The sequence below is a fragment of the Lactuca serriola genome, chromosome 5 (assembly GCF_051521515.1).
Source record: "Lactuca serriola cultivar US96UC23 chromosome 5, Lser_US96UC23_V15, whole genome shotgun sequence".
Taxonomy (NCBI): Eukaryota; Viridiplantae; Streptophyta; class Magnoliopsida; order Asterales; family Asteraceae; genus Lactuca; species Lactuca serriola.
The window spans coordinates 137161465-137185935 of record NC_136412.1 but is presented as its reverse complement, the minus strand read 5'-3'; the positions used below and the strand labels follow the sequence as shown (position 1 = coordinate 137185935).

At 33.0% G+C, this 24471-nt stretch overlaps 1 protein-coding gene and 2 long non-coding RNA genes across 3 annotated transcripts; 2 read left to right on the top strand and 1 right to left on the bottom strand.

Moving 5' to 3' along the window:
* Positions 1-302: 302 nt before the first annotated feature.
* On the bottom strand, positions 303-1961 carry LOC145053014 (uncharacterized). Its single transcript, XR_013684318.1, has 2 exons — positions 1837-1961; positions 303-1599 (listed from the first exon to the last, which is right to left on the bottom strand). It is a non-coding gene; the product is annotated as an uncharacterized LOC145053014 (long non-coding RNA).
* Positions 1962-1982: 21 nt separating this feature from the next.
* LOC145053013 (uncharacterized) lies at positions 1983-17413 on the top strand. The gene is made up of 3 exons (XM_079000970.1): positions 1983-3082; positions 3322-3399; positions 16124-17413. The coding sequence occupies exons 1-3, from the start codon at positions 2099-2101 to the stop codon at positions 17114-17116; spliced, it is 2055 nt and encodes a 684-aa protein (XP_078857096.1). The 5' UTR covers positions 1983-2098; the 3' UTR covers positions 17117-17413.
* A 4742-nt stretch (positions 17414-22155) lies between these two features.
* Positions 22156-24089, top strand: LOC145053012 (uncharacterized). The gene is made up of 2 exons (XR_013684317.1): positions 22156-22925; positions 23036-24089. It is a non-coding gene; the product is annotated as an uncharacterized LOC145053012 (long non-coding RNA).
* The last annotated feature ends 382 nt before the right edge of the window (positions 24090-24471 follow it).

Sequence of the window (24471 nt, the reverse complement as noted above, 5' to 3'; positions counted from 1 at the left end):
ACAAACTAACATGTAATAACTGCTATCGCTACAAGACAAACCAAAAGTCAACTTCTCATGAACCGTGATGCACTTCTTCTAAAGATACCTTACACTATTGATACCTTCCTTCGGACTAAACGCACTAAACGCACTTTTGATCGGTACCCATTAATGATCCTCCACTGAGGGTCACTTCCAGGTTTAAAAAATAATGTGGCTACCTATTTAGACCACATGGATTCTATATAGAGGCGGACAGGCGGTACTTTGGAGGATCTTCTACGGACCGACGATAACGTATGTCACAGAGATCTAGTGTATAATACAAAATTTGATTAAGGTGGAATGTGTTGATCATTTTATTTGGATATCACTATGTTTAGTTATGAAATTAGGAACATCATTTGATTATGGAAAATTCATCAACCATCCTCTACCTATTCACCATAATTAGAATCAAAGAAACAACAAACCCCATCAATTTCATTTGTCTTTTTGGGAATTTGGGAGAAGAATTTTTATGGGTTCTTCGTCACTTTTGAAATTGACAAAAGATGTATATCATAATCGATTGTTGGGAAGTGAATGAAAAAGAGTTTCCAGGTGGTGTGTTTCATTCGCGGAGGCCTCCAAATTCAGGAAAGCTTCTGTCAGTTTCATTTATAACCCTTAGAGCCGACAGATAATGGGAGTTCATGCAGGGGCGGAGCTAGGATTTTGAAATAGGGGGGCTTACATTCTAATCAAAGGCGGTATACAAGCACAATAACTAGAACACTGAAACTAAAACTTCAAAACAATCCCAAAGAAATACCCAATGTTTTCTATTTTTTGGTTAGTAGCTCATCATGATCTTGAAAAAACTTGCATGTTTAACAAACCAAAATAACAATTGAAAAATAATTTTTGTCAAACAACTAATTATTTTGGGAAATCATTAGCTAAAAAAATAATTATCTTGAAAAGAATTGATTTGTTGATACACAGATAGTGAGCAGCGGCTACGATATGCCTGACAATTATTTAGGGTTTTAAATTTTATAGGATTGAGTTATGAAGATATAAATTAATAAACTTGTTTTTTTAATGTTAGTTTCAAATGAAGTTTACATGTTTCAAAATTTTAGAGATTATATTGGTGTTATTGTTATATTACTAGCAACTTAAAAGAAAAAGCAATTAAAACTTAAAAAATAATAGAAGGGGCTGTTGGGGTTTAATTATGTCATATGGGCTTCAAATGGACAAGATGCAATATATAAATTAAGAGACTTATTAGGGGGGCTCAACACCCGCATGTCCCCCTATTGTCTCTGCCATTGAGTTCATGCTCTTCGGCCATCTAAGTGCTAATATGCTTCTCACAAACAAAGGTGGTTTGAAAGCTAATGTTTTTGGGAAATTGATGGTGGCGGTCATTGATAATCAATGGTGGTGGTGGAAGATGTATGGTGATTGTGATAGCGGTGGTAATAGATTGATGGCGCAATGGAGGTTGGAGATAGATGGAGAAGGCGGTGGCTGTGTATTATTTGATGGTGGAAGTAGCCATAAAAACGAAGCTGGAGATGCCCCTTGACAATCTCTAAAAGAACCATTTAAACCTGAGAAATTCCCCTATAAAACCAAAAAGAAAAAATAAAGTTAAAAAGGTCATTTGAAGTGGAACTTAAAAGTTCGATCGACTACTTTATCATTTCTCCTACGAAAATATTTTGAAACCAAAATGAGAATTATATTTGATATGTTAAACAAATATTATGTAGATAAAAAAAATCAAAATTAAAATTTTATTTAACAATAATTTAAAAAAAAAAAAAAAAAAAAGAGAGGGGAAAAAGGGGGCAGGCATACCGACAAATGCACATGGCGTGTTGTCCTTTCTCGAGATTTTTTAGGGGGTTAACCCCCTTTTAACCTTGTAATTAACAATTGATCCGCTCCAATATCCACCCAAAGGGCATCTCGTCCCAGTTTCAGTAGTTATATATACAAAAATATTCTACCAAGTCCTCCACAGCACATGCAGTTGTTTGCAACATTTTGATTTGATTTTTTTTTCTTTTTTGGACTGCCTTGAGTTCATATTTCTATCTACCATTTGATCTAACAAATAATGGATGCGTTCATGGATGAGTTTCAACATCTTAATATTACACTGGAAGATGTAAAGTCAGCCACCGGCAACTTTAATGACAACAACATTATAGGAAAAGGTGGTTTTGGGAAGGTATACAAAGGAGAACTCTCGGACTCTAATGGACAGAGAATGGTTGCTTTTAAGCGCCTAGATCGTAACTATGGGCAAGGAGACCCTGAGTTCTTGAAAGAAATTTTGATGCTTTCCCGTTACACACATGAAAATCTCATCTCTCTCCTGGGGTTTTGCAATGAGGATGGTGAGAAGATCCTTGTGTATGAGCATGCGTCTCATGGAAGTCTCGATCGCCATTTGAGTAGCACTACTCTCATGTGGAGTCAACGTCTCAGGATATGTGTTGCAGCTGCAAAGGGACTAAGCCACCTTCATGATCCCAAGGGTACAGACCAAAGAGTTCTCCACCGTGATATAAAAAGTTCCAACATTCTACTTGATGAGAGTTGGAATGCTAAAATTTCTGACTTAGGACTGTCGAAAATAGGACCTGCTAATCAACAACACACCTTCCTTGTCTCCAATGTTGTAGGTACCTGGGGGTACATAGATCCAATGTATATGCAAACCAGCATCCTAACAAAAGAATCGGATGTGTACTCTTTTGGAGTGGTCTTATTTGAAATATTGTGTGGGAGGCCATGCTATGAAAATAACAATGGTCATATTCGGTCTTTAGCACAAACGTGGAAAAAAAGCTACAAACAAAAGAAATTAGATGAGATTATCTTCCAGAATCTGAAGCAAAATATGGACCCAAGTTCATTGGAAACATTTTTAGACATTGCCTATCGATGTTTGAAGAAATACCGTGAAGATCGGCCAATGATGTATCATGTTGTGGAAAAACTTAAGATATCGCTTAGCTTTCAAGAGATTTTTGAAGGGGTGAAACCATCAATGTACTATGAAGAGATGCCTATAAAGATTGCGGTACTTCCTCGGGTAAGATATAGTGGTATGCTTTACAAAAATCCCAACATAATAGATCTCTATTTACAAGTCAGCACACATGTATGTCATTTCCTTTTGCTTTTATATATTCACTAAATATGTGTACTATAACGTGAAAAACAAAGAAAATCTTGCCTCCTGTAAATGTGAAATGCGTGCAACAATTAACTTGTAGACCAGATTTTTGATTTGAAGAGCTGTTAAACGTGTTTAACAATCTGTTCATGCAGGCATATGCTAAAGAAGGTGGTGGTGACAATGACATTGAGTTTGACCCAAGGCAGCTCCCTTCCAATGAATCTCTTGTGGTAAAACTCCTTGCTCTCACTTTCTTTTGATGGATTTATAACTTCTTTCTGCCTTAGGTTCATTGTTGTTCCAAACAGATTTGAGGTCCTGGATAAAATAAAAGAATATGGTTTTTATATCCTCTCCAAACCTACATAAGGTCATCTTCAATGCATTGAACTCAAATGAGTTCAATGGATTAACACATGTACATTCTACTCACAATATAATTTTACCTATTAAACTCTACACTTCATTAAACCCAATAAAATTTAATAGATTGTCACATCATTTATGAGTGTATGTGTGAGGAGAGAGAGTGTGGAGTTCAATGGGGATTGAACTCCCCATTTTATTGAGTGTTATGTCATTAACCCACAATGGGAATTTTGAGTTTAATGGGATTAAATTCCCCATTAAACTACCATTGGAGATGGCCTAAGTTTTTATACCAAAAAAATATTCCAAAGTATATATTTTTTTTAAATTATATAAATTTATCGAACACAATATTCAACTATTTAGTTCTTAACATATTTATCTTTTTTTTGTGAGAACTTCATAAAATATATTTATTATAAAATTATAACCAGATTAATTATCACTATATTACTAATTCCAAATAAATGTTATTTTATTAAAATGACATTTGTTAATTTAAAATATCTATAAAAAATGGTGTAAGAATTGAGTTTTTAGTGCTGGAGATATCTTTAGTAATATATATATATATATATATATATATATATATATATATATATATATATATATATATATATATATATATATATATATATATATATATATATATATATATATATATATATATATATATTAGAGGGTGGCTTTTTTTTTATTTTTTAAATCAATGACCACTGTTATAAATTTCCCCTTAGATGGTTTTTTATATTAATATTAGTTGTTCGTTTTTCCTTTTCTCACTACTAAATAAATGTTTTCTAGGCAACATGTTATTATTTTAAATTTATGAAAAATACAAAAAAAAATAAAAAAATAAAAAATAATAATAAAAAGTAAAGGAAACAAACACACTTAATTGTGAACTTGTGATGTTAAACTATTTTCAGAATCGTTTTCCAATAACAAGAATAATGATTTTTTATTTTTTTTATAGACTCCAACAAAGATTTTAAAACTTGTGACGTGAAGTTTCATTTTATCAACAAAAAAATCAGAAATAAAACATATAAATTAAAAAATTTATCAGATAACTAACATGAAAGAAGTGAGAAACAATACGAATCTTACAATTTACATGCATCAAAAATAAGATAAACTCGACTAGAAATAAGAAATCAAAATGGCAAGGCTGTCTATAATCAAATTAACACGAATAGAAGATCGATTTTGAAACATATGTGAAATCATATTATTAGAATCAATGTATTAAAAAAGATTGAAATAAGAAAGTAGAAAACAGAAAATATAAATTGAAATCGAAGATCAAAGGGATGCATAAAAAAACCAAAACCGATTTATAGAGTACCTCGATTGATGGTGGTGAAGAGCTCAACACAATGATTATTCCATAGTAATCGCATGTCCCTAAGTCTTTACTGATGATTTTGTTTTGACTCCATTTTCTTTCATTATTTTGTTCAACTGCTATACATGATATATCATGTTTTTTATATACTAACATAATAAGGTATATAAAATGGGCAATAGAAATTTTGAGGCCCTGGGCGCCGCCCATGTTGCCTCACCCATTGGGAAGACCCTTCTTAGGCTTATGCAAAAAAGTAATAATACATAAATAATAGCTTGGCCCTTTTATATGAATTCATCTTTGTAAAGCTATTGATCTTTTGAACCTCTATACTTGACTTCCTTGTAAGCAAATTTTCGTTCTTAGAAAAAAAATGCTTACTACACTTTGCATTTTACAAGGATAACCATCTTTTTCTAAACATAATATTCTCTTTTACCTACCCCTTGCCATTAAATAGGAACATATACAAATTACACAATAAGATTAGGTTGGATACATTAATACAAGCAAATACAGATAGAATACTTTGATGGTCTCAATTAACAACAATAACAAGAAAAAAAAATTGAGACCACATGATTATTTATCGAGAACCCCTTACATAAGATGGTGGTAATATATTGAAGGAACTTAGTTGAAGAGGCTGTAAGTTTAATATAATTCACATAAATGGAAGATACGCAGAAGAGGACCATGATTATAAACAAAGAGGGATGAGTCCTAAGGAATGTGAGAAAAACAAAATTAGATATAAACTCTACAAGAAGGTTAAACCAAGCTCACGAGGCTATTTAAGGCCATTGAATGATCAATGCAAGAGATATACATATTTTGTATTATTCATATGTCGAAATTATGGGGTTGATGTAGATAACTAATCTCTTTAAGATAACCATACAGAAAGCATTATTGACACCTAGTTAACTAATCGGCCAGCTGCATGACACTACAAGCCTGAGAACAATATGTTTACCGGTGCGAATACTAGGATGCATGTTTCATTATAATCTATGTCGGTTTGTTGACTACGCCTATTAGCAAATGGGTCTCACCTTGTGACGAGCTAAATAACTATCTATAGTCTGCTTCTTTAATAACCAAATACAATTATAATTGTTTTCGTATTTCGGTCGCGGGATAAAGATACGCATGTTACTCAAGATAAGAGCATTTTACAACTTGTGCATAACATTGATCCACTAGGGGTTTTTAAATCTTGTGAGTACAATTAGGGAATAGAAGATGATGAATCAACATGAAGATTATGACAAGTTTTAGGAAGCTAAGAACTATCATTTATATAAAACACTTTATAAACAACAAACAGAAGACTTTAACAAAACAACCAAGAGTATCCAATTACATGAACTTTAGAGATCATGGTAACCATAGGATGTGAAGAATACAACATTTGAAGACTTTGATTGCATTTGGTTTTAGGGAGTTATGAAGATGGAAAAAAACTCAAGATTAGAGTTTCTCTATAATGCATCCACCAACAAGATTAAGCCATCAAAAATGCTAGTTTAATATTGTATGAAGTACTTCCTAGACATTTAAGCACTAATCACAAATAAGCCTTAAAGAAGAAGCACTCTAAGAACTAGATCTTTACTAGCTTCAAAACAAAAGAAGGAAAGGAGAGGGGAGAGGTTCTCGACTTCTAGAGAGAAAGGAAGAAGAGTTTAAACAACAATTTTCCAAGCCTTTAGCCTCATTTAATTATATACATATTATACATACGGATGCTTGTAAGACCATGGTGCATGTAAGAATGAAATCCAAAAAGCAACCTCCTCTATCACATGATGGATTCGGTAATAAGCAGGAAATAGAAGTAGTTTGGAGTGGGTAACACTACATCCATTAAATTAATATATATGTATAAGTCTAGTGGAATCCAATTAGTTTAAAAACATGTACATAAGATATGTAATTATACATTACTATTAAATAACTAGTATAATCTCTAGAATATTTATTTCTTAAATGAATAATTTCCTAAAATTAATTTCTCAAAATAATAATTTTTCCAAATTAAAATACAAGAGTTAAATATATTTTTTTAATAATCAAATTTGTTAATAAATAATCAATAAGTGACGACTTACTAAAAGTGTGACCTTATAGGATCATATGTTATTGACAATATCATTCTAAAATGATTCTTGAGCATATAGATCCAAAAGATTAAGATTTTGTATTGGTTAGCAGACACCATGATGAAAAGTAGTGGTCAGGTGAGTGGAAGAGAGAGGGGAGTGATCCAATATCATGGAGCCATAGGGAAAAACAATTTCGTCATAAATGACATGTCTTCATATGATAATTTACTTGGTTTTGAGATTGAGAAAACGATAACCCTGATGGTGAGAGGGAAGTTGACCAATATATACACTGAATATCTAATTGATTGTTTGTGAGGATTGGTAATATGTATGTAAGAAAAGAAAAGGAAGACACAGAGGTGAGTGTATGAAGGTTTTTGCTAGAATAGTTTTAGGAAATGTGTTTCATTCAATATGTTAGAGGACAGGAGTATACAAAGTAAGTGGGCAGCCATGTGAAGTGCTTTAAACCACTATAAGGGTGGAAAATGGTCATGGAAGGGTATAGCGTGTATGACATTGTTGATGGTATGAAGTATTAATTCATAGTTTTCACTTTTTTGGAAATTGTAAGGGCACGAAAAGCATATGTATATGTCATTTGTAAGTGGGTGGCCATGTTTTCAAAATAGTTTCATATCAAAGTATCCCAGAAATTAAGATCATAAAAATGTGATTAGGTGCACGATCACGTCTTCGCCTTCCCGCGATCATCTGAAGTACCTAAAAAATCCAAAACTGTAAGTCCGAAGCTTAGTAAGTTCCCCCAAAATACCCATACACACAACAATATACATATAATCACAAACAACATACTATGGGTCCAATCAACCATCATGTTGGAATACCTCCGGCCCTCAACCATCGGGTTGGAATACCAACATATTATGGGTCCAATCAACCATCAAATTGGAATACCCCTAACCCTCAACCATTGGGTTGGAATACCAACATAGTATGGGTCCAATCAACCATTGGGTTGGAATACCCCAGGCCCTCAACCATCGGGTTGGAATGCCAACATACTACGAGTCCAATCATCCTCAGGATGGAATACTCTCACTACCACTCAAACATGTGCACCTATATTAGATAATCATATAATAGTCTACAGAGACAACATACTAGGGTCCAATTATCCACATGATGGAATGCCCTTAACTACCGATCAAACATGTGCACATATAACATGTAATCACATAATAATATACAGATAGTAAAATTGATCTAAAGATCTCTAATCATAGCAACATCCTATCTACCAGGATACTGATCGAACCGATCTCAATAATAACAAAGCAGGATAACAATCCAAAGGGTTGGCCTTGGTACCTTTGACCCTTGAGTATAATGAGGAAAACTCACCTCACGATGTCGAATTGTAGTGACAAGATCAAACTCCCGAATCACAGCCACAAACTCCACCAACTATAACCACCATAGGACCAAGTCCATCAAAATCCTAAATTACCAGAATACCCTCAGGAGTCAAACATGGTCCACCCTTGGTAAAAGTCAAAGTCAACAGTCAAGGTCAATAGTCCATGTTGACACAACTCGTCCAGCGTAGCTTACTGACTCGCCTAGTTCCTTTAGAACTCAGAAACCGTGAAAACTCGAGTCAATTCGCCGAGTTGCCAATCAACTCGTCGAGTCCATGCAGTGTCCAGAATATCGGAAAAACCCTAACCACTCGTCGAGTCACCTTATTAACTCGTCGAGTTCATGCAGAATCCAGCAAACGGGAAAACCCATCTCAACTCGTCGAGTTGGCCATCCAACTAGTCGAGTTCTTCAACCAAATTGTATTCAGCCCACTCCAGTCGAGTCCAAAGCACCAAATTCCAGATCTAGCTTCCTAGAGTGGAGTTACCACGTAAAGTTGCCAACTTTACATGCATGCAAGGCCTTAAGAGGCTTAAAAGACCAAAACCAAGTCTAAGATGGGGTTTAAGGCATGGAGAAGGGCCAAAGTTACAACTTCAAATCATGCCTAATACCCGAAATGACCCACAAATGTGCTAAAAATGGCCTTAAACCTGTGAATAAGGAGATCTAACATTAGAATGATCAAGGTAACAACTTTTTACCTTCAAATGGAAACCAAAACAATGTAGATGCTGGATCCACAAGCTCCTTCCCGTTCCAAGCTTCTCAACCTTCAAGCTTCTTCAACAAATGCACCAAAGACACTCTTTTAGCCTCACAAATACAAGGGAGCAGTAAAGAACAGCTAGGGTTTCCTTTTCGGAATAATGTGGTGATAAGGGTGGCCAAAGGATGTGGGTTAAGTCCTTTAAATAGGGTGCAAACCCTAAAAATTAGGGTTTTCTCATTCAGCTCCTACTCGTTGAGTTGGGCTCTTCCAACTCGTCGAGTAGACCTCATAAATCACGCAGGTTGGCTACTCTCTACACGACGAGTTAGCGCCTCCAACTCCTCGAGTAGGCTTCTTATTTGCAAGAAAAATTCCTAAAATCATACTCCTAGAAATCAGAATGTTACACCATTATTATATGGAAATTTGTATAAAAGAACTTCGAATTTTGTATGTAACAAATACTCCCAAACAAAGTAAAAATAATGATCAAGAAAAATAATATACTATTTAGTGCTAGTTAAATTGTAAATAAGAGAAATACGTACATCATAATGAACTAACTGTAAAGAACATATGCAACAAAATTTGATAAACCAAAAGGAAGGCGAACATGTTTTCTTTATTGCCACATATGACATAAAGACTATTGTTTACTATTTTTAAAAGAAATTAAATTGCTAAACACTGAAAGTTGAAAAGCTTTTTGACTAGGATAACCAATACATTAATGCCAAAAAGACGATCCAATAGATATGAGAGCTTGAAAATATGGACGAGTAATAGGGTAAAAATCTCATGTGTCATCACATCGGAGGAGTGTTTCATGGGTGTAGTACTAATCCTTAACAGAAAAACCAAGTTCATCAAATTCAATGGAACACATTGTTGCGCATGAACTTATAGATAGAATTTTTTTTTTTTTGAATAATATTAGGAGTGGTGAAAAATGAGTAAGGGTTAGAGGGATGAAAGCTTGAATATATAGAATAGCAGATTTTGTAGAGTACTTACCGAAATTCTAGATCCATCATCAACTAATACCGAAGAAGAAGAATAACTTTTATTGATAATATTTAGAATAAATGTGTCGTTGGGAAGATATGATGTGGCACCCAAATCCATGTACCAATCTCTATTTCTCAGATACATCAAATACACAGGGTTAAATATATGAGGTGGAGAGGTTGCTTAATCTTGACGGTTCCCGAACCTGGTCCACGTCAACGGTTAATAGTGATTCGAAAAGTGATCTTGAGGTTGCAAACTTTATGCTTAGGATGAAGGGTAAATGTAAAAGAAAGAAGTCCCAATATTTGTGCATCATTGTGCTTGAGTCTGGTTGTTTCCCTAGTCGAGTGAACAGTATGGTAGGCATAAGGGCATGTTGAGTTGTTTAGTATGGTTTAGCCCGTTCGGGCGATATATACGTGTTTCGGTTGACGGGTGAGGGAGACCATCAGTGCCATACATAAGGCAACAAATACCAACCAGGGGCAACCGACAACGTTCTTGAGTCAACAGGATTGTTTCTTCGACCATCAAGACTTAATTTACCATCACCGTGGTATCCGATACCGCCACCACAAATTTTCCACCATCAAGAAGAATTATTGTTGTTGCCAGTTTGAGAAGACGATTTGTTTGAATGGACTAGTTGTCGAGCTTCTAAGGAAGTGGGAAGAGACAAGTTGTGGCGCCTAAGACCTTCGAGACAGTTAAATATTGAATAGATTCCATTGACGGTTCAAGTCATTAAATTCTTTTCGGGTACAATAGCATCAATGTTATTGAGAAGATCAACAATGGCCTTCATTTTGGCATCCTACAACATTCTAGAGTCGACAGGACTGTCTCGTCGACCATCGGCACTTCATTTGCCATTATCGTGGTATCTTATACCGCCACTAGAAATTTTCCTGCATCAAGAATAATTATTGTTGTTGGTAGTTAGACCAGTATGAAAAGACAAGTTGTTTGAATGGACTAGTTGTCGAGCTTCAAAGGAAGTGGGAAGAGACAAGTTGTAGCGCATAACACCTTTGAGGTAGTTAAATATTGAATAGAACCCGTTGACGGTTTAAGTCATTAAATTCTTTTCGGGTGCAATAGCATCAATGTTATCAAGAAGATCAACAATGGCCTTTATTTTGGCATCCGAAAACGTTCTTGAGTCGACAGGACTGTCTCCTCGACCATCGGGACTTCATTTTCCATCATCGTGGTTGTTGGTTCAGGCCGTGTTTCACACAACAAAAACAGAGTAAAAGAGTGAGAGAAGATGCAGGGCAATTTTTCTATGTTTTATTCTGATACTTTGATCAATCGATTACAAGGGTATTTATATACGATAATTGCAACTAATTATCCTAGAAAGATTGCCTACTAACTCTCTGGAGCCAAACGTGGCTATTTACTTGGTCATACTTCATTACTCTTAACAAAAAGACTGAATTGCCCCTGAATAAAATATATTGCTTTGACCTGGTTTGGATTAACACCAACATTCTCCCCCTTAATCCAAACCATTTCTGCCAAACTTCTCTCTTTCTTCCTCAATCAAAACAGATTGCTCTTGCTGTTTGCTTTCATTCTTGTCTGCTACTTGCTATAGACTACATGCTTGCTACCTTGCTTTTCTTTCATGCTTCTTGCATTTTGTTTCTTGTTTGCTACTTGCTACAAACCCGAAACTTTCTACTTGCTATGATTGTCTTGCCTGCTACTTGCTACAAACTATGTGACAACATTCTTGCTTGCTACACTTTCTTGCTTCTTGCTACTTGCTTTCTTTTCTTCTTTTTTATTGCTTTCTTGCTTATCGAATCTTGCTAACATACAACAACTTTCTGTTGTTTCATCTTTCTTCTCCACCTGCTTGCTATCTTCGGGATCACACCATCACATCCGGACTGTCAACACCACTGTGAGCCATCAACTCCACAGTAGAAACCGGAACACACCACAGTCGAGAACCACCCTGGTTTGATCCTCCTTTTTGTGTTTCTTTCTTCTGATCATCAAACATGATCAGCCTTCTTACTTGCTTTCATTCTTAATTTATTTTGATCATCAAATTTGATCACACTTGCTGCTTCGACCTGCTTGCTTGTTTTCTTCCTCAACAGTCGTCTTCTACATGCTATCTTTCTTGATCAAAAGTATTTGCTTGCTGCATGCTTCTTTCTGCCAATCACACCTTGATAAGCCTTTTTACATGCTTTTTTCCTCATCTTTCTCAGGTAAGCATGTAACCTGCCTCTTTCTTACTCTCTTTCTTTCTTTTTTTTCTTCATTCTTCTTTCTTTCTATCAGCTTTCGCTGTTGTAGTAGTCAATCTTAAATTCTTCATTCTTCTTTCTAATTTGCTATTGTGCAACGGTCTTTCTTCTTTCTGCTACAAACCAGGTATGACCCTTCCTCTTGGTTGTGACTGAGTACTTCTTGGTCTGCAAAGCTTCTGGGGTTTTCACTTGACTCAACCCCTTCAAGTTCTTCTTCTTCTTCTCTCCCTTCACCATTTTATCTGCTGATCTCACATACTTCTTCTTTTTCGTTCTCAGCCCTGCAGCCAAGGGTTGTTCCTCCTTTCGCTACACCGACTCTCAAACCTGCAGCTTCAACCCGCTCTGATACCAAATGTTGGTTCGGGCCCTGTTTCACACAACAAAAACAGAGTAAAAAAGTGAGAGAAGATGAAGGGCAATTTTTCTGTGTTTTATTCCGATACTTTGATCAATCGATTACAAGGGTATTTATATACGATAATTGCAACTAATTATCCTAGAAAGACTGCCTACTAACTCTTTGGATCCAAACGTGGCTATTTACTTGGTCATACTCCATTACTCTTAACAAAAAGACTGAATTGCCCCTGAATAAAATATATTGCTTTGATCTGGTTTGGATTAACACCAACAGTGGTATTCGATACTGCCACCATAAATTTTCCTGCATCATGAAGAATTATTTTTGTTGGTAGTTAGACCGATATGAGAAGACAAGTTGTTTGAATGGACTAGTTGTCGACCTTCAAAGGAAGTGGGAAGAGACAAGTTGTGGCGCATAAGACCTTCGAGGTAGTTAAATATTGAATAAAACCCATTCATGGTTTAAGTCATTAAATTCTTTTCGGGTACAATAGCATCAATGTTATAGAGAAGATCAACAATAGCCTTCGAGGTATATACATACAGTGATATTCAGTCGTCGATGAAAATATTACAAAGGACGTTGTTGAGTTGAATTGCTTTTGCGTCCTTGTTGTCTCTAATCATGTTTTCAAGATTTCTCTATACTTGATGAGTAGTTGCTTTATTTTTTTTGCAAGGATCATTCGAGAAGAGTCTTTTAGATAGTACCATAGATCGACATCTTTACAATGGAATAATATGATTATGTTCAGGTTGATAAAAAATTTCGGAACTTTTTTCCTTCTTTTCATTTTGACGAGATCGATTATTCGAAACATCAAGCCATTACAATGTGTTTCAAACAGTTCTTGCAGTTCTTGCAATGATTCATAATTGAGACGATCTAGATCCCATGATTAGAGAAGAAGAAAAGGGCTCAAAGAAAAAAGAAGAGAAAGGAGCGGAAAAGCTAATGAAGCGAGGAGGCTGAGAGAGAGCTTGGAGAAGAAGAAAGGAATTAGGGTTTTTTGTTAGAGCTTCGATACCATGATAAACATATATAATATTTCCCATAACTGATCCCTCCTCATTAATTAGAAATATATACTCATTAGATTATAAGATTAGGAAGGATACAATAGATACAAGTACAAGCCCAATACAAATATAAAGCATAATCTATATCTATATCTATATATCTTATAAAGCTAGCATTTTTCCTTTCACCACATTCATTTGAAACTCCCATGCATTTTTCCTTTCACCACATTCATTTGAAACTCCCATGATTTTTCAATTTCTTCCTAATAATGGTTATAAGTTAGTTAATAAGATTAAATAAATATCAAACATAAAGTGTAATCATATACAAACTAAATTTTAATATTAAAAAAATATTTTTACATCTACTTATAAAGTTATGTTTTTTAACTTTTAACATATTATACTTAATTTATTAGTTTAAATATATTGTTGGGTGTAAACCATTATCATTTTAAAACTACAACTTTTGAACAATTTATATAAAATACTTAAATTATAAATTTAAATATAACATTACATAATCAACTTAAATATAAATTTTACTTTAACTTAAAGAACCCAAATAATATTTGGTAAATAGTTAAAAGTGATAAATTTTAGTGTCTTTTTAATAATGATTATAAGTTGGTTAATAAGGCTAAATAAATATCAAACCTAAAGTTTAATCATAAATAAACTATATTTTAATATTAAAATAATATATTTACCTCTACTTATAAAGTTATGTCTTTAATTTTTAACATATTATACTTAATTTATTAGATTTAATTTGTTGTTATATGTAAACCATTATCAATTTAAAGTAACAACTTTTGAACAGTTTGGAAAAAAATACTTAAATTGTTAATTAAAATATGAAATTACAGTGTCAACTTAAATATAAATTTCAATTCCACTTAAAAAAACCCAATGAATATTTTCTGAATAGTTAAAATTGATAAATTGTAGTGCTAAATGCAAAAACTAAATTATAATCTCAATTTAACTAAAATATTCCCTAAAGATATTTGTATAATTGTTATAACTTTTCAAATAAGTAGTTTAAAATAAATTACAATAACAATAGTTTAAAATAACTTTATATAAATGATTACATTGCTACCTTTAAAATCAAAAAACCATGTTTGATGTTTTAAATAATTATAATTATAGAAATTATAAAGTTAAGAAAATAAATTTAAAAAAATTAATTAACAATAATAACTATAAATAACATTAAACCATATGTTATATTTAATTTTTTTTTTCATGAGTAACTCGCGGGTAGAAGTCATTCAAACGGTTGAGATTATACAATTATAATAGATATATATATATATATATATATATATATATATATATATATATATATATATATATATATATATTATCATATAATTCAAAATAATCAAAATATTATATCAATTTACTATATGAATTATTATATCAAATTTAACAACAATGTTATTATTGTATTTAAAAAACATATATTTATAAGGATTTCAACTATATAGGTGTTTCTGCGCAACATGCAAGCATACGTCTAGTTAGAAATAATCATAGTAAAGGTTTTGGTACGATGGGATTTCTTTCTTGATATTCTCATTGGCAGAAAGAAAAACCACGGGTTGCAATAATAATAATAATAATAACAATAATTAAGATTGCACTACTAGAAAAAAAAAAAAAAACTTATTTCCAAAGGCATTTCCTGTCAAAAAATTGTCACTAAACCGATGAAGTTACATTAAGTTTACATTTATGATGATTGCCAACGGTTTTGTGACAGATTTGTGACGAACTTCCAACTAATTTGTGAAGGATTTTTAACTAATTTTCATTAAATTTTACATTTGACTGGAAAATTTGAGGTATAGTCCGTGCTAACCGTACTACTTACTAAATCTGCCCCTGCATTCTCACAATCTAACTAGAAAACACTCATTCGTGCAAAATATAAATGATTAATTATTTAAAAATTGATGACTTTTTCTACGCCATATTCGAACCTTCGGCCACATAAATACTTTTTTTCTGTAATAGAAGTAGACGAGTAACTCATTAGGCTTTAGATTGTGTTTTGGTGACCTTGGACCAACAGTGATAACTAGCATGAAAGAATTTAGATTGGAGTTGACCCAAATCTAAATTCGAATCTCACAGGCCCAGTTAATAAAAAGGGTCACCTGTAACACGAAGTTGTATATTTGGACAGGAGAAAATATTTTTTTTTAACAAAATGCTGGGTTGCCGATAAACATAGTATTACGGCTCTCTCCAATCCTCGGCTCAACACTGAGGAATGTAGGGTCACATTTTGTTGTTAAAACCAGGATAATGCGATATACTGATTACTGAACTACGTGACAGTGTCATAAGATGAATGAAGAAATCTCTTGCGGGAATGGATCTTCATCATCTGAGTTTGTTGATGACAAATTTGCTGTTGGAAACTGGGAACAGAGGGATATTTTTAGTTGGGACAGGTACATGAAGCTTAGTGCACAAGTTTTTTTTGCTTCAATTGATCAACAGAGTGAACAAACCGCCGGAAACAGTGCATGCACGGCCATTGTGGCAGGGATTGCTGACTGGTTCCAGAATAACCGTGGTCTCATGCCAATTAAGTCCCAATTTGACTCTCTGATTCGAGAAGGCTCATTAGACTGGCATAACCTCCAGGAAAACGAAACTTACAGTGACCGTTTTCCCGACAAACATTTTGATCTTGAAACGGTGTTCGAAACCACTATACGTCCATTGTCCGTGGTTCCAGGAAAGTCTTTTATCGGGTTTTTCCACCCCAGAGAAATCGAAGAGGGTACTTTTGACTTTCTGCATGGTTCAATGTCATTCGATAATGTGTGGGATGAGATCAACCACGAGTCAGAGTTTCCTAGCAAGAGTGAACAACGAGTTTACATAGTCAGCTGGAACGACCACATGTTTGTCTTGAAAGTTGACTCGGAGGCATATTATATCATCGACACTTTAGGTGAGACTCTCTTTGAGGGATGCAATAAAGCTTATATCTTGAAATTTGATCGAACCACCACTATTTACGGACTTCCGGGCTCTGATTCCGTACAAGGGCAACAGACTGAATACGAGGTAATTTGCAAGGGAAAAGGATGTTGCAAGGAGTATATGAAAAGCTTCATGGCAGCCATACCTATCAGAGAACTAGAAGCAGATATGAAGAAGGGCTTACTTGCTTCAATACCGCTCCATAGCAGGCTACAGATTGAGTTTCACTGCAGCCACTTACAACACCCACCTGCTACGGCAAACTCTAACCATGTCCCAGCCACTGCCATCTCAGCAGCAGCCGTCGATGACTCAGCAAACCTGGTTGGCACATAATATAGAATCTTTAATGGAAAGTGAATCGGAATCCCAAGTGTATTCATACTTTTTGTATTAAGAATCTTCAATGGAAAGCGATCATGGGAATCACAATATGTCTAGTCTCTCTTTCAATCCTTGCAAGTATATTCATACTTCTTTGGCAAACATTTTTTTTTTTTTGGATTGTTTCCAATTGTCTTGACATTGTAATGTCTGTTGGGAATTTGTTATCATATATGAACCAAAAAGAATTAGATCTAATACAAATATGTTTGATTAATTATAAATTTGTTATCATAATCTTATGCATCAGTTATGATGTTTCCATTGCAAAACTTAAACACTTACTTATTCGTAATAGTTATAAATTTTGAGCACGTTAATTTATCTAACATCAAATAATTATTGAAACTAAATTTAACAAACATCAATGGACATATTTGACATGTTTAATGTTAAAACATAGGTTGACATGTTTAATGTTAAAACACAGGGAGATACGTATATTACATGCATTATATATGAAACATTTTTTTTAGAACGACAAATCTACTCTACTACTAAACTACTCCTAATTCCACCTATGTCTCGAATGAGACTTGAACCCTCAATCTTTACGAGGGAGGGCAACGTCCGGTAATGTTAAAACATAGGGAGACACATTACATACATTATGTTTAGAGAGTAATTTTTGCCTGCCAAATCTTTAACTTTTTTCAACAATAGATAATCTCATTTTACGTAATGCGATGATACGATTACCTTATGCTACATATTATTAGATCTAAATCATACTGTTTCTTGAACTGTAATATTTCGAAGAGTTTGCAAGGATAAAAAATTGACAAATTTTCCAATTTAGAGGAAAATCAATAATTTTATATTTTTCCATTATTTTGTTGAAATGGATAATGTATAATAAAAATCCGGGTCACTACATTTTTAAACCATAACATCGTTAGAATAAAAATAAAAAAAAAAAAAATGTTTACCCATACTTTTTTATGAAGTATAATATTTCGAAGAGTTTCGTCGGAGAAAAAAATGAGTAAAAAGTATATAACTATTTTAAATTTGAAAGTAAGACTTAAGTTGTGGAATAAAAGAAGTTTTTTAGTTTGTTTACCATGACCATAGATGATCAAAATTACCTTAATTATATTTTTATATCAGGTTTCTTATACCATATTGCTTAAGAAATACAACCGTAGTGAAAGCAAACAACACATTTTTAGCATATATTGCTTAAGAAACAAAATTAAAAGGAAAACAAACAGGGGCGGAACCAGAAATTTTCGATAGGGATATCACATAGTTTCTTACAGTAATTTATAATAAAATAAATATAATTAAATATTACAGTGTCATTAGATATAAGTCTAGATGTAGTTAAAGTTGACACCACACCATGAAAATCCAATAAACGAAAAAAATATTGAAACGAAATAGAAATTTGAATTCATGTTTGTGTCATCATGTATAAAAAAGTCAATGTCGTATTGTGTCGTGTTTGTGTTCAAATTTCGTCACAAAAATTAACACGATACGACACGGAAATAAAACTTAATAAACACGACATATAATGACTTATACACGATGTATACTCAATTAAATATTGCCCATAAAATATATAAATTTAAATAAAAAGATTTATTTCACTTGACACAAACCGTTACACTTTTTCGGATTTCCGTATAATTCAAATGCCAAACACACAAAGAACTTCAATCGACATGCATTTATATTTCTTATAGTTTTAATAAGCGGGTGTTTGTAACTTATAGCAAATACTTATATGTTGCACTTGATTGGACCCATATATTTCATAAATACATTCGTTGGGTGTAATTGAGCATTTAGCCTCTTTGGACTTTAAAATTAGGCTAAATAGTAACACCACAATTGCTGGAAGGAGCAGGACCTTAAACTAAACTTAAAAAAAATTGTACAGTATCCATGATTTGTTGAGCCTTAAACTAAACTTTGAAAAAAATTGTACCGTATCCATGATCTTTTGAGGGGTAGCACGTGCTACCCCTACCGACCATATAGTTCCGCCCTTGAAAACAAACATTTATAAACAATTCGGATAAAACCTTTTCTCTTATATTATTAACTATGTCATTAAATGTGACCCGTTTAGGTATTAATTGTAACAGTAAAATAAAAAATAATTCACAACTATACATTTCCTTCAACTTTAAAATATGAAAAAGTTTTCAAGTATAAAATTGACCAATGAATTGTATAATTGTTTAATCTTTGAAGGGATATACTTATTAACTGAATAAAAAAAGTATTGTAGGTTTCTATAACATGATGGTGAGTGATCAAAGTTGTATTTATCATGTGCATTTTTTTATATCATGCAATATATTCATTCGTTAATTATTGTATATCGATCCTTAAGTCGTTTCAGTAGTTGAAAATCACATTTTACTTATTTTTAAGATGAAACTACCTTATGTTCTATACTAATAGAATTAAATTCCATGAAAATTAACTTACATTATATTTTCCAACTATTTTTTGAAAATGGATACCAAATGCTCAAAATCGACTAACTGTGTATCAAACGCAATATCGTTAAAAATCAAATAATATAATGTCTAATTATATTTTTTCTTTGAACTTTAATATTCGAAAAAGTTCTCATAGATAAAAAAAATTCGATGAACTGTATAACTATTTTAACTTTAATAAAAGAGTTTTTTGAGTTTTTTTAACAAAATGAAGTGAGATCAAATTTCCTTCATCGCTTAAGAAACACAACTGAAGTGAAAGCAAACAACTATAAGTAAATAGGATAATACATTTCTTATCCCACAATGCTTAAAATTCAAAACTCAAAGGAAGAAAAACATTTATACATAAGGAGGCTAAAACCATTTCTCTTATATCTTTGTTCTCTTACATTCTTTATTGTGATCGGTTTAGGGATCGATTGCAACACTAAAAGAGTTGTGATATTTTTTATTTTTTATGTCTCAGATCCATAGAATTTAAAATGGCTATATTAAGATGTCCTTATTTAATACGATAGAATTTAAAATGGCTATATTAAGATGTCCTTATTTAATACAAAATATTATCCTCATAAAATTTAGAGTTACTTTTTAACTTCCATAGGAAACTTTAAGAAAAATCATTTTACTCTCTTCATGTTAAATATTTTTTTAATATGTTTGAAGTCTAAAATTTTAAGTCTCGACGTTTACATAAAAGTTCATTTTTTTGAAGACTTATAAAATTACTACATTCAACTTATTTATTTTAACAATGTTAAAATTTACTTTGTAAAAAAAATGTGTCAAATATTTTAAATGGGTTTAAAGTATATAATTTTTAGTCTTAACGATGATATAAAATTTTGAGTTTTTGAACACTTATATAAGTATAATGTTAAACATATTTTTTTTAACAATGTTCATGAATGATTGTAAAAAAAATATGTATAATGTGATGATTCAAAAAAAGTTTACGTATATCACCACAAATTGGACTAAGAAAATGACATAATCTGAACAAGCAAGCTTATGCATTTTTTTTTAAGTTTTTAACTAATTTTTTCAATACTTTCTATAGTTGAAATAAAATATTAGGATCATTTGAATTTTGAGATAAAATCATATTTTTATGATACAATAACCACTAATGTATATTAAGAATAGACCTTAAAAGCCACATCAGGATCAAGATTGATAAGATAAGCACAGGGGCCTATTGTGAGAAATGAATGATTAGACGAATGATTATATAGATGGTGTTGGATAATTTGAATATTTAGAAATACAACAACTATTTCATCAGATGAAGAACTTTGAAATTACTCAAGTCTTAAAACTCTCAAACATCTCTTATTTATTTCATGACAACTAATAAATTATTTTACCGACACTTTTAAATAATTAAATTTGTAAAATTTACAATTCTTTCCTCATTGAAAGGACGCGTGTCTTCAATAATCGCTTCTGGGGTCATTCTTTCGGAGTTGGGAACGGATGGTTCGTCGATCTACTGGTCAACAGTGGTGGAGTAGCAATGGAGTTGTCTGCTGCGCTTGTGGTCGTTGGTGGTGACTTATGGAGAGGAAGATCAGAGCAGCAAGCAAGTACTTGTGTTGCTTTGGTTCTAGTCGACACCAATGATCGATGAACGAATGATTATATGGATGGTTTTGGATACTTTGGATAGACGCTCTGTTATTCAGAAATAGAACAACTATTTCAACAGAGGAAGAACTTTGAGATCAACTCAAGTCTTAAAACTCTCAAACATATCTTATTTATTTCATATGGGCAAAGACCCTATTTATAGGCTTAAGAGACCCGGTTACATTATACATTTACAATCGTATGATTGCAATACGACAACCTATTTTACAGTTTAGCCCCCTAGACTATAGATAGACTAACACTTTATGTAACATCACATTCTACCGACACTTTACAATAATTAAGTTACCGACAATAATAATGACAAATAACAAATATAATAATTTACAATTCCTTCCGCATTGAAAAGACGCGTGTCTTCAATAATAATGATTTTATACGTCATTGCTTGCGTCATTCCTCCCGCCACCGAAAGGACAAATATTTCTGAATGATGTGTGTTTTATTCATGGATGACGTTAGTCTTCCATGAATGGTGTTTCTTCTGTATTTTCTTTATAGTGACTGCAATTATGTCGTGGTGCATACATGATGTGTTTACAAAGTTTTTTCTTGAGATCAGCTGGTAATTCAGCTAAATGATGAGAAAAAATTTTGAACGGTTGTTCGAAAGTTTCAATTGCTTTTAATGCTTCCGGGTAATTTCACTGTCTGTTAGAGAATAGATAACGAAGGTTTTGTTGGCATAATTCACTATGATTTTTGACTTTTGATCTTTACCGTTGCCTATGCGAGAAGATGCTAGATAGATACCGGCTAAAACATTTTGAAATTAAAAGCTTAAACATTTTGAAATTAAATTAGATAATTCACCTTGCCGCTCTTATTTTCATTTCCAGTTCCCACTGGTCATACAAAATTTAAATTAGATAATTCACATTACCGCTCTTGTTTTCATTTCCCCCTTTTCAAAGCCCTATCCTTTTTAAACCAAATTCAAATTTGGTACACAGATACGCCCCTCCCTCTCTTCTTTACCCTCTATCTTCTATGTAACCTAAAAGCAGCCGCCGACCACGTGTATTGTTGATCCAAGCACCATCGTCGGCCACTTATGGCGATGTCGACCTCAAATCTCACATAACCGAGAGTCGTCAGCCACTCACATCGAGGACCTCCACACCACGACGCACGAGAACCTTATCGCCTTTCCACCTCTTCTGACCAACTTCACTACTCCGTAATCTATTCGACTTACCGACTGTTTCCTATTTGCAAAGAAGAGGTATGACTAAACCTAAAACCATATGTCCCTTTTGTTCTCTTTCTCACATTCGACACCTTCTCCAATATTATCCTTTATCAGGAAGACTATGGCCCTGTTATATGCTTAAGTTTCGATTGGAAGGTCGAAGTTTTAGTCTTGTTGTTTTGAGGTTTTTTATTTATAAATTCACTTATTTTGATTTGGGGGAGTTCGATTTCCTCTTATTCTCATTGTAATTGTATTTTTTTCAGCATGATTTTGTGGATTGTTGCCCATTGTGTTTGAGTTCGATCACAGTAAGAACTACAGAGGACCTATTGAGTGAAAATTGATTTTCCTTTTGATCCCCAACTCTACTGCAATGTCATGCTCCATAAGCTGTTAATTGAAAATACTACTGAATGGAAAGTGAACAAGGACGCAAAAAGGAAAAAAAAACTTGGTAAATAATTTGAACATTGGTATAGTTTATATTTCTATGAAATATTTAAATTTATATGACCATTTGGTAACCATTTTTTTCAAACATTCTATGTTTTGGCATATGCGTAGGGATATGCTAACAGATGACATGTTTTAGGAACTCAATTACGAAAGGTACTTTTTAAAAGATTAAATGCAATTGGATTTTGCTTCAGGTAGTTCTTATTAGTAGTGTTTTCTCTTTCACGCATCCATCTTCTTGCATATGGTTTTCTGACAGGTAAATTATCATGCATATATGAAGCATCATGTATTTTCTGTTTCCCGGACTTCTGATTACGATTCTTCATTTGGGGAATATATATAATTTAGCAAAGGAAAAAAAATGGAATCTCTTCAATATATGATTATTTGAAGTTTTAGATAATCTGGATATGAATGTGGGTGCTTTTGGATTGAATGGGTATATTCGTCCAAAGTCACGTAGATGCATGTGGATGTATTGTCAAGATGGTATTAATCATATTATGTTATATGGTTTTCGTTTAGCATATTATGTCGTATCATTTTGTGTGTTGATAAATCTATGTTTTGCAGGATTGCTGAAAAATCACAAGTTTATACTCAACATGCTTACATGAAACAGCTTGGAGTTATTATACTTCTTATATTTTGTGAATTTGCATGATTTTATTGATTTGTTACAATTCCAGTGTCTTTGGTGTTGGGTATTAATGATGAGAATGGGCCTAAACTCTTCAAATGTGATCAAATACGCCTCTTTCCAGAAAAAATGATGAATTAGAAGAATTGAGAAAGCTTTTGAGGAAACAAAAAGAGAAAAACGAAGAACTGAAGGCATAATGATGGCAAAAGATGAACAACACACCACAAAATGCGAACAGCTTGAACGACAATTACAATCGGCAATGACGGTTACAAACACATTTACAAGGCCGGTCCATAGATATTTCATGCCCCGGGAAAAGGCACTTAAAAATGCCCTTATATTCCCTTATATTTGTACTAAACTAAAAAAATGTAAATTTATTAAACAAAATTGAATCGTATTCCTTTAGTGCTCAAAGTATAGGCAAATTCTTTTTATCCAACAAGTATCAGTCTACAAAAGAGGGCAGTTATGTAATTTTACAAATGGTAAGAACAAAAAAGCTTTGTCAAAGTTACATCAGCTAGATCTTAAGGTATGAAATCTTGAAATCCAGACCGGTTCTTCCATAAGCTCAAGTACAACATGCAAGCTTTTATGCATTAACAAGAGATTTGCTTCACCATCAAATCCACATTGGCGAATTGCTATTGTAGCCTCAACATCCTGAATCAAGAGAGAGGGCAAAAATAACAAATGTTGTTCCTTTTGTCCGTTTATTTCGTATTTACAAAAATACTCTAGCAACTAAACAATCATATATTTCTGCACAAGCAGTGAAAAGCAGTGAAAATTGAGATGAATACATATAAGTGTGATTTGAGCTGACTTTCAAGATTTGGTTGAATTGGTAATTAAATAGCTCATTTTCATGAGTATACACAAGCAATGAAGA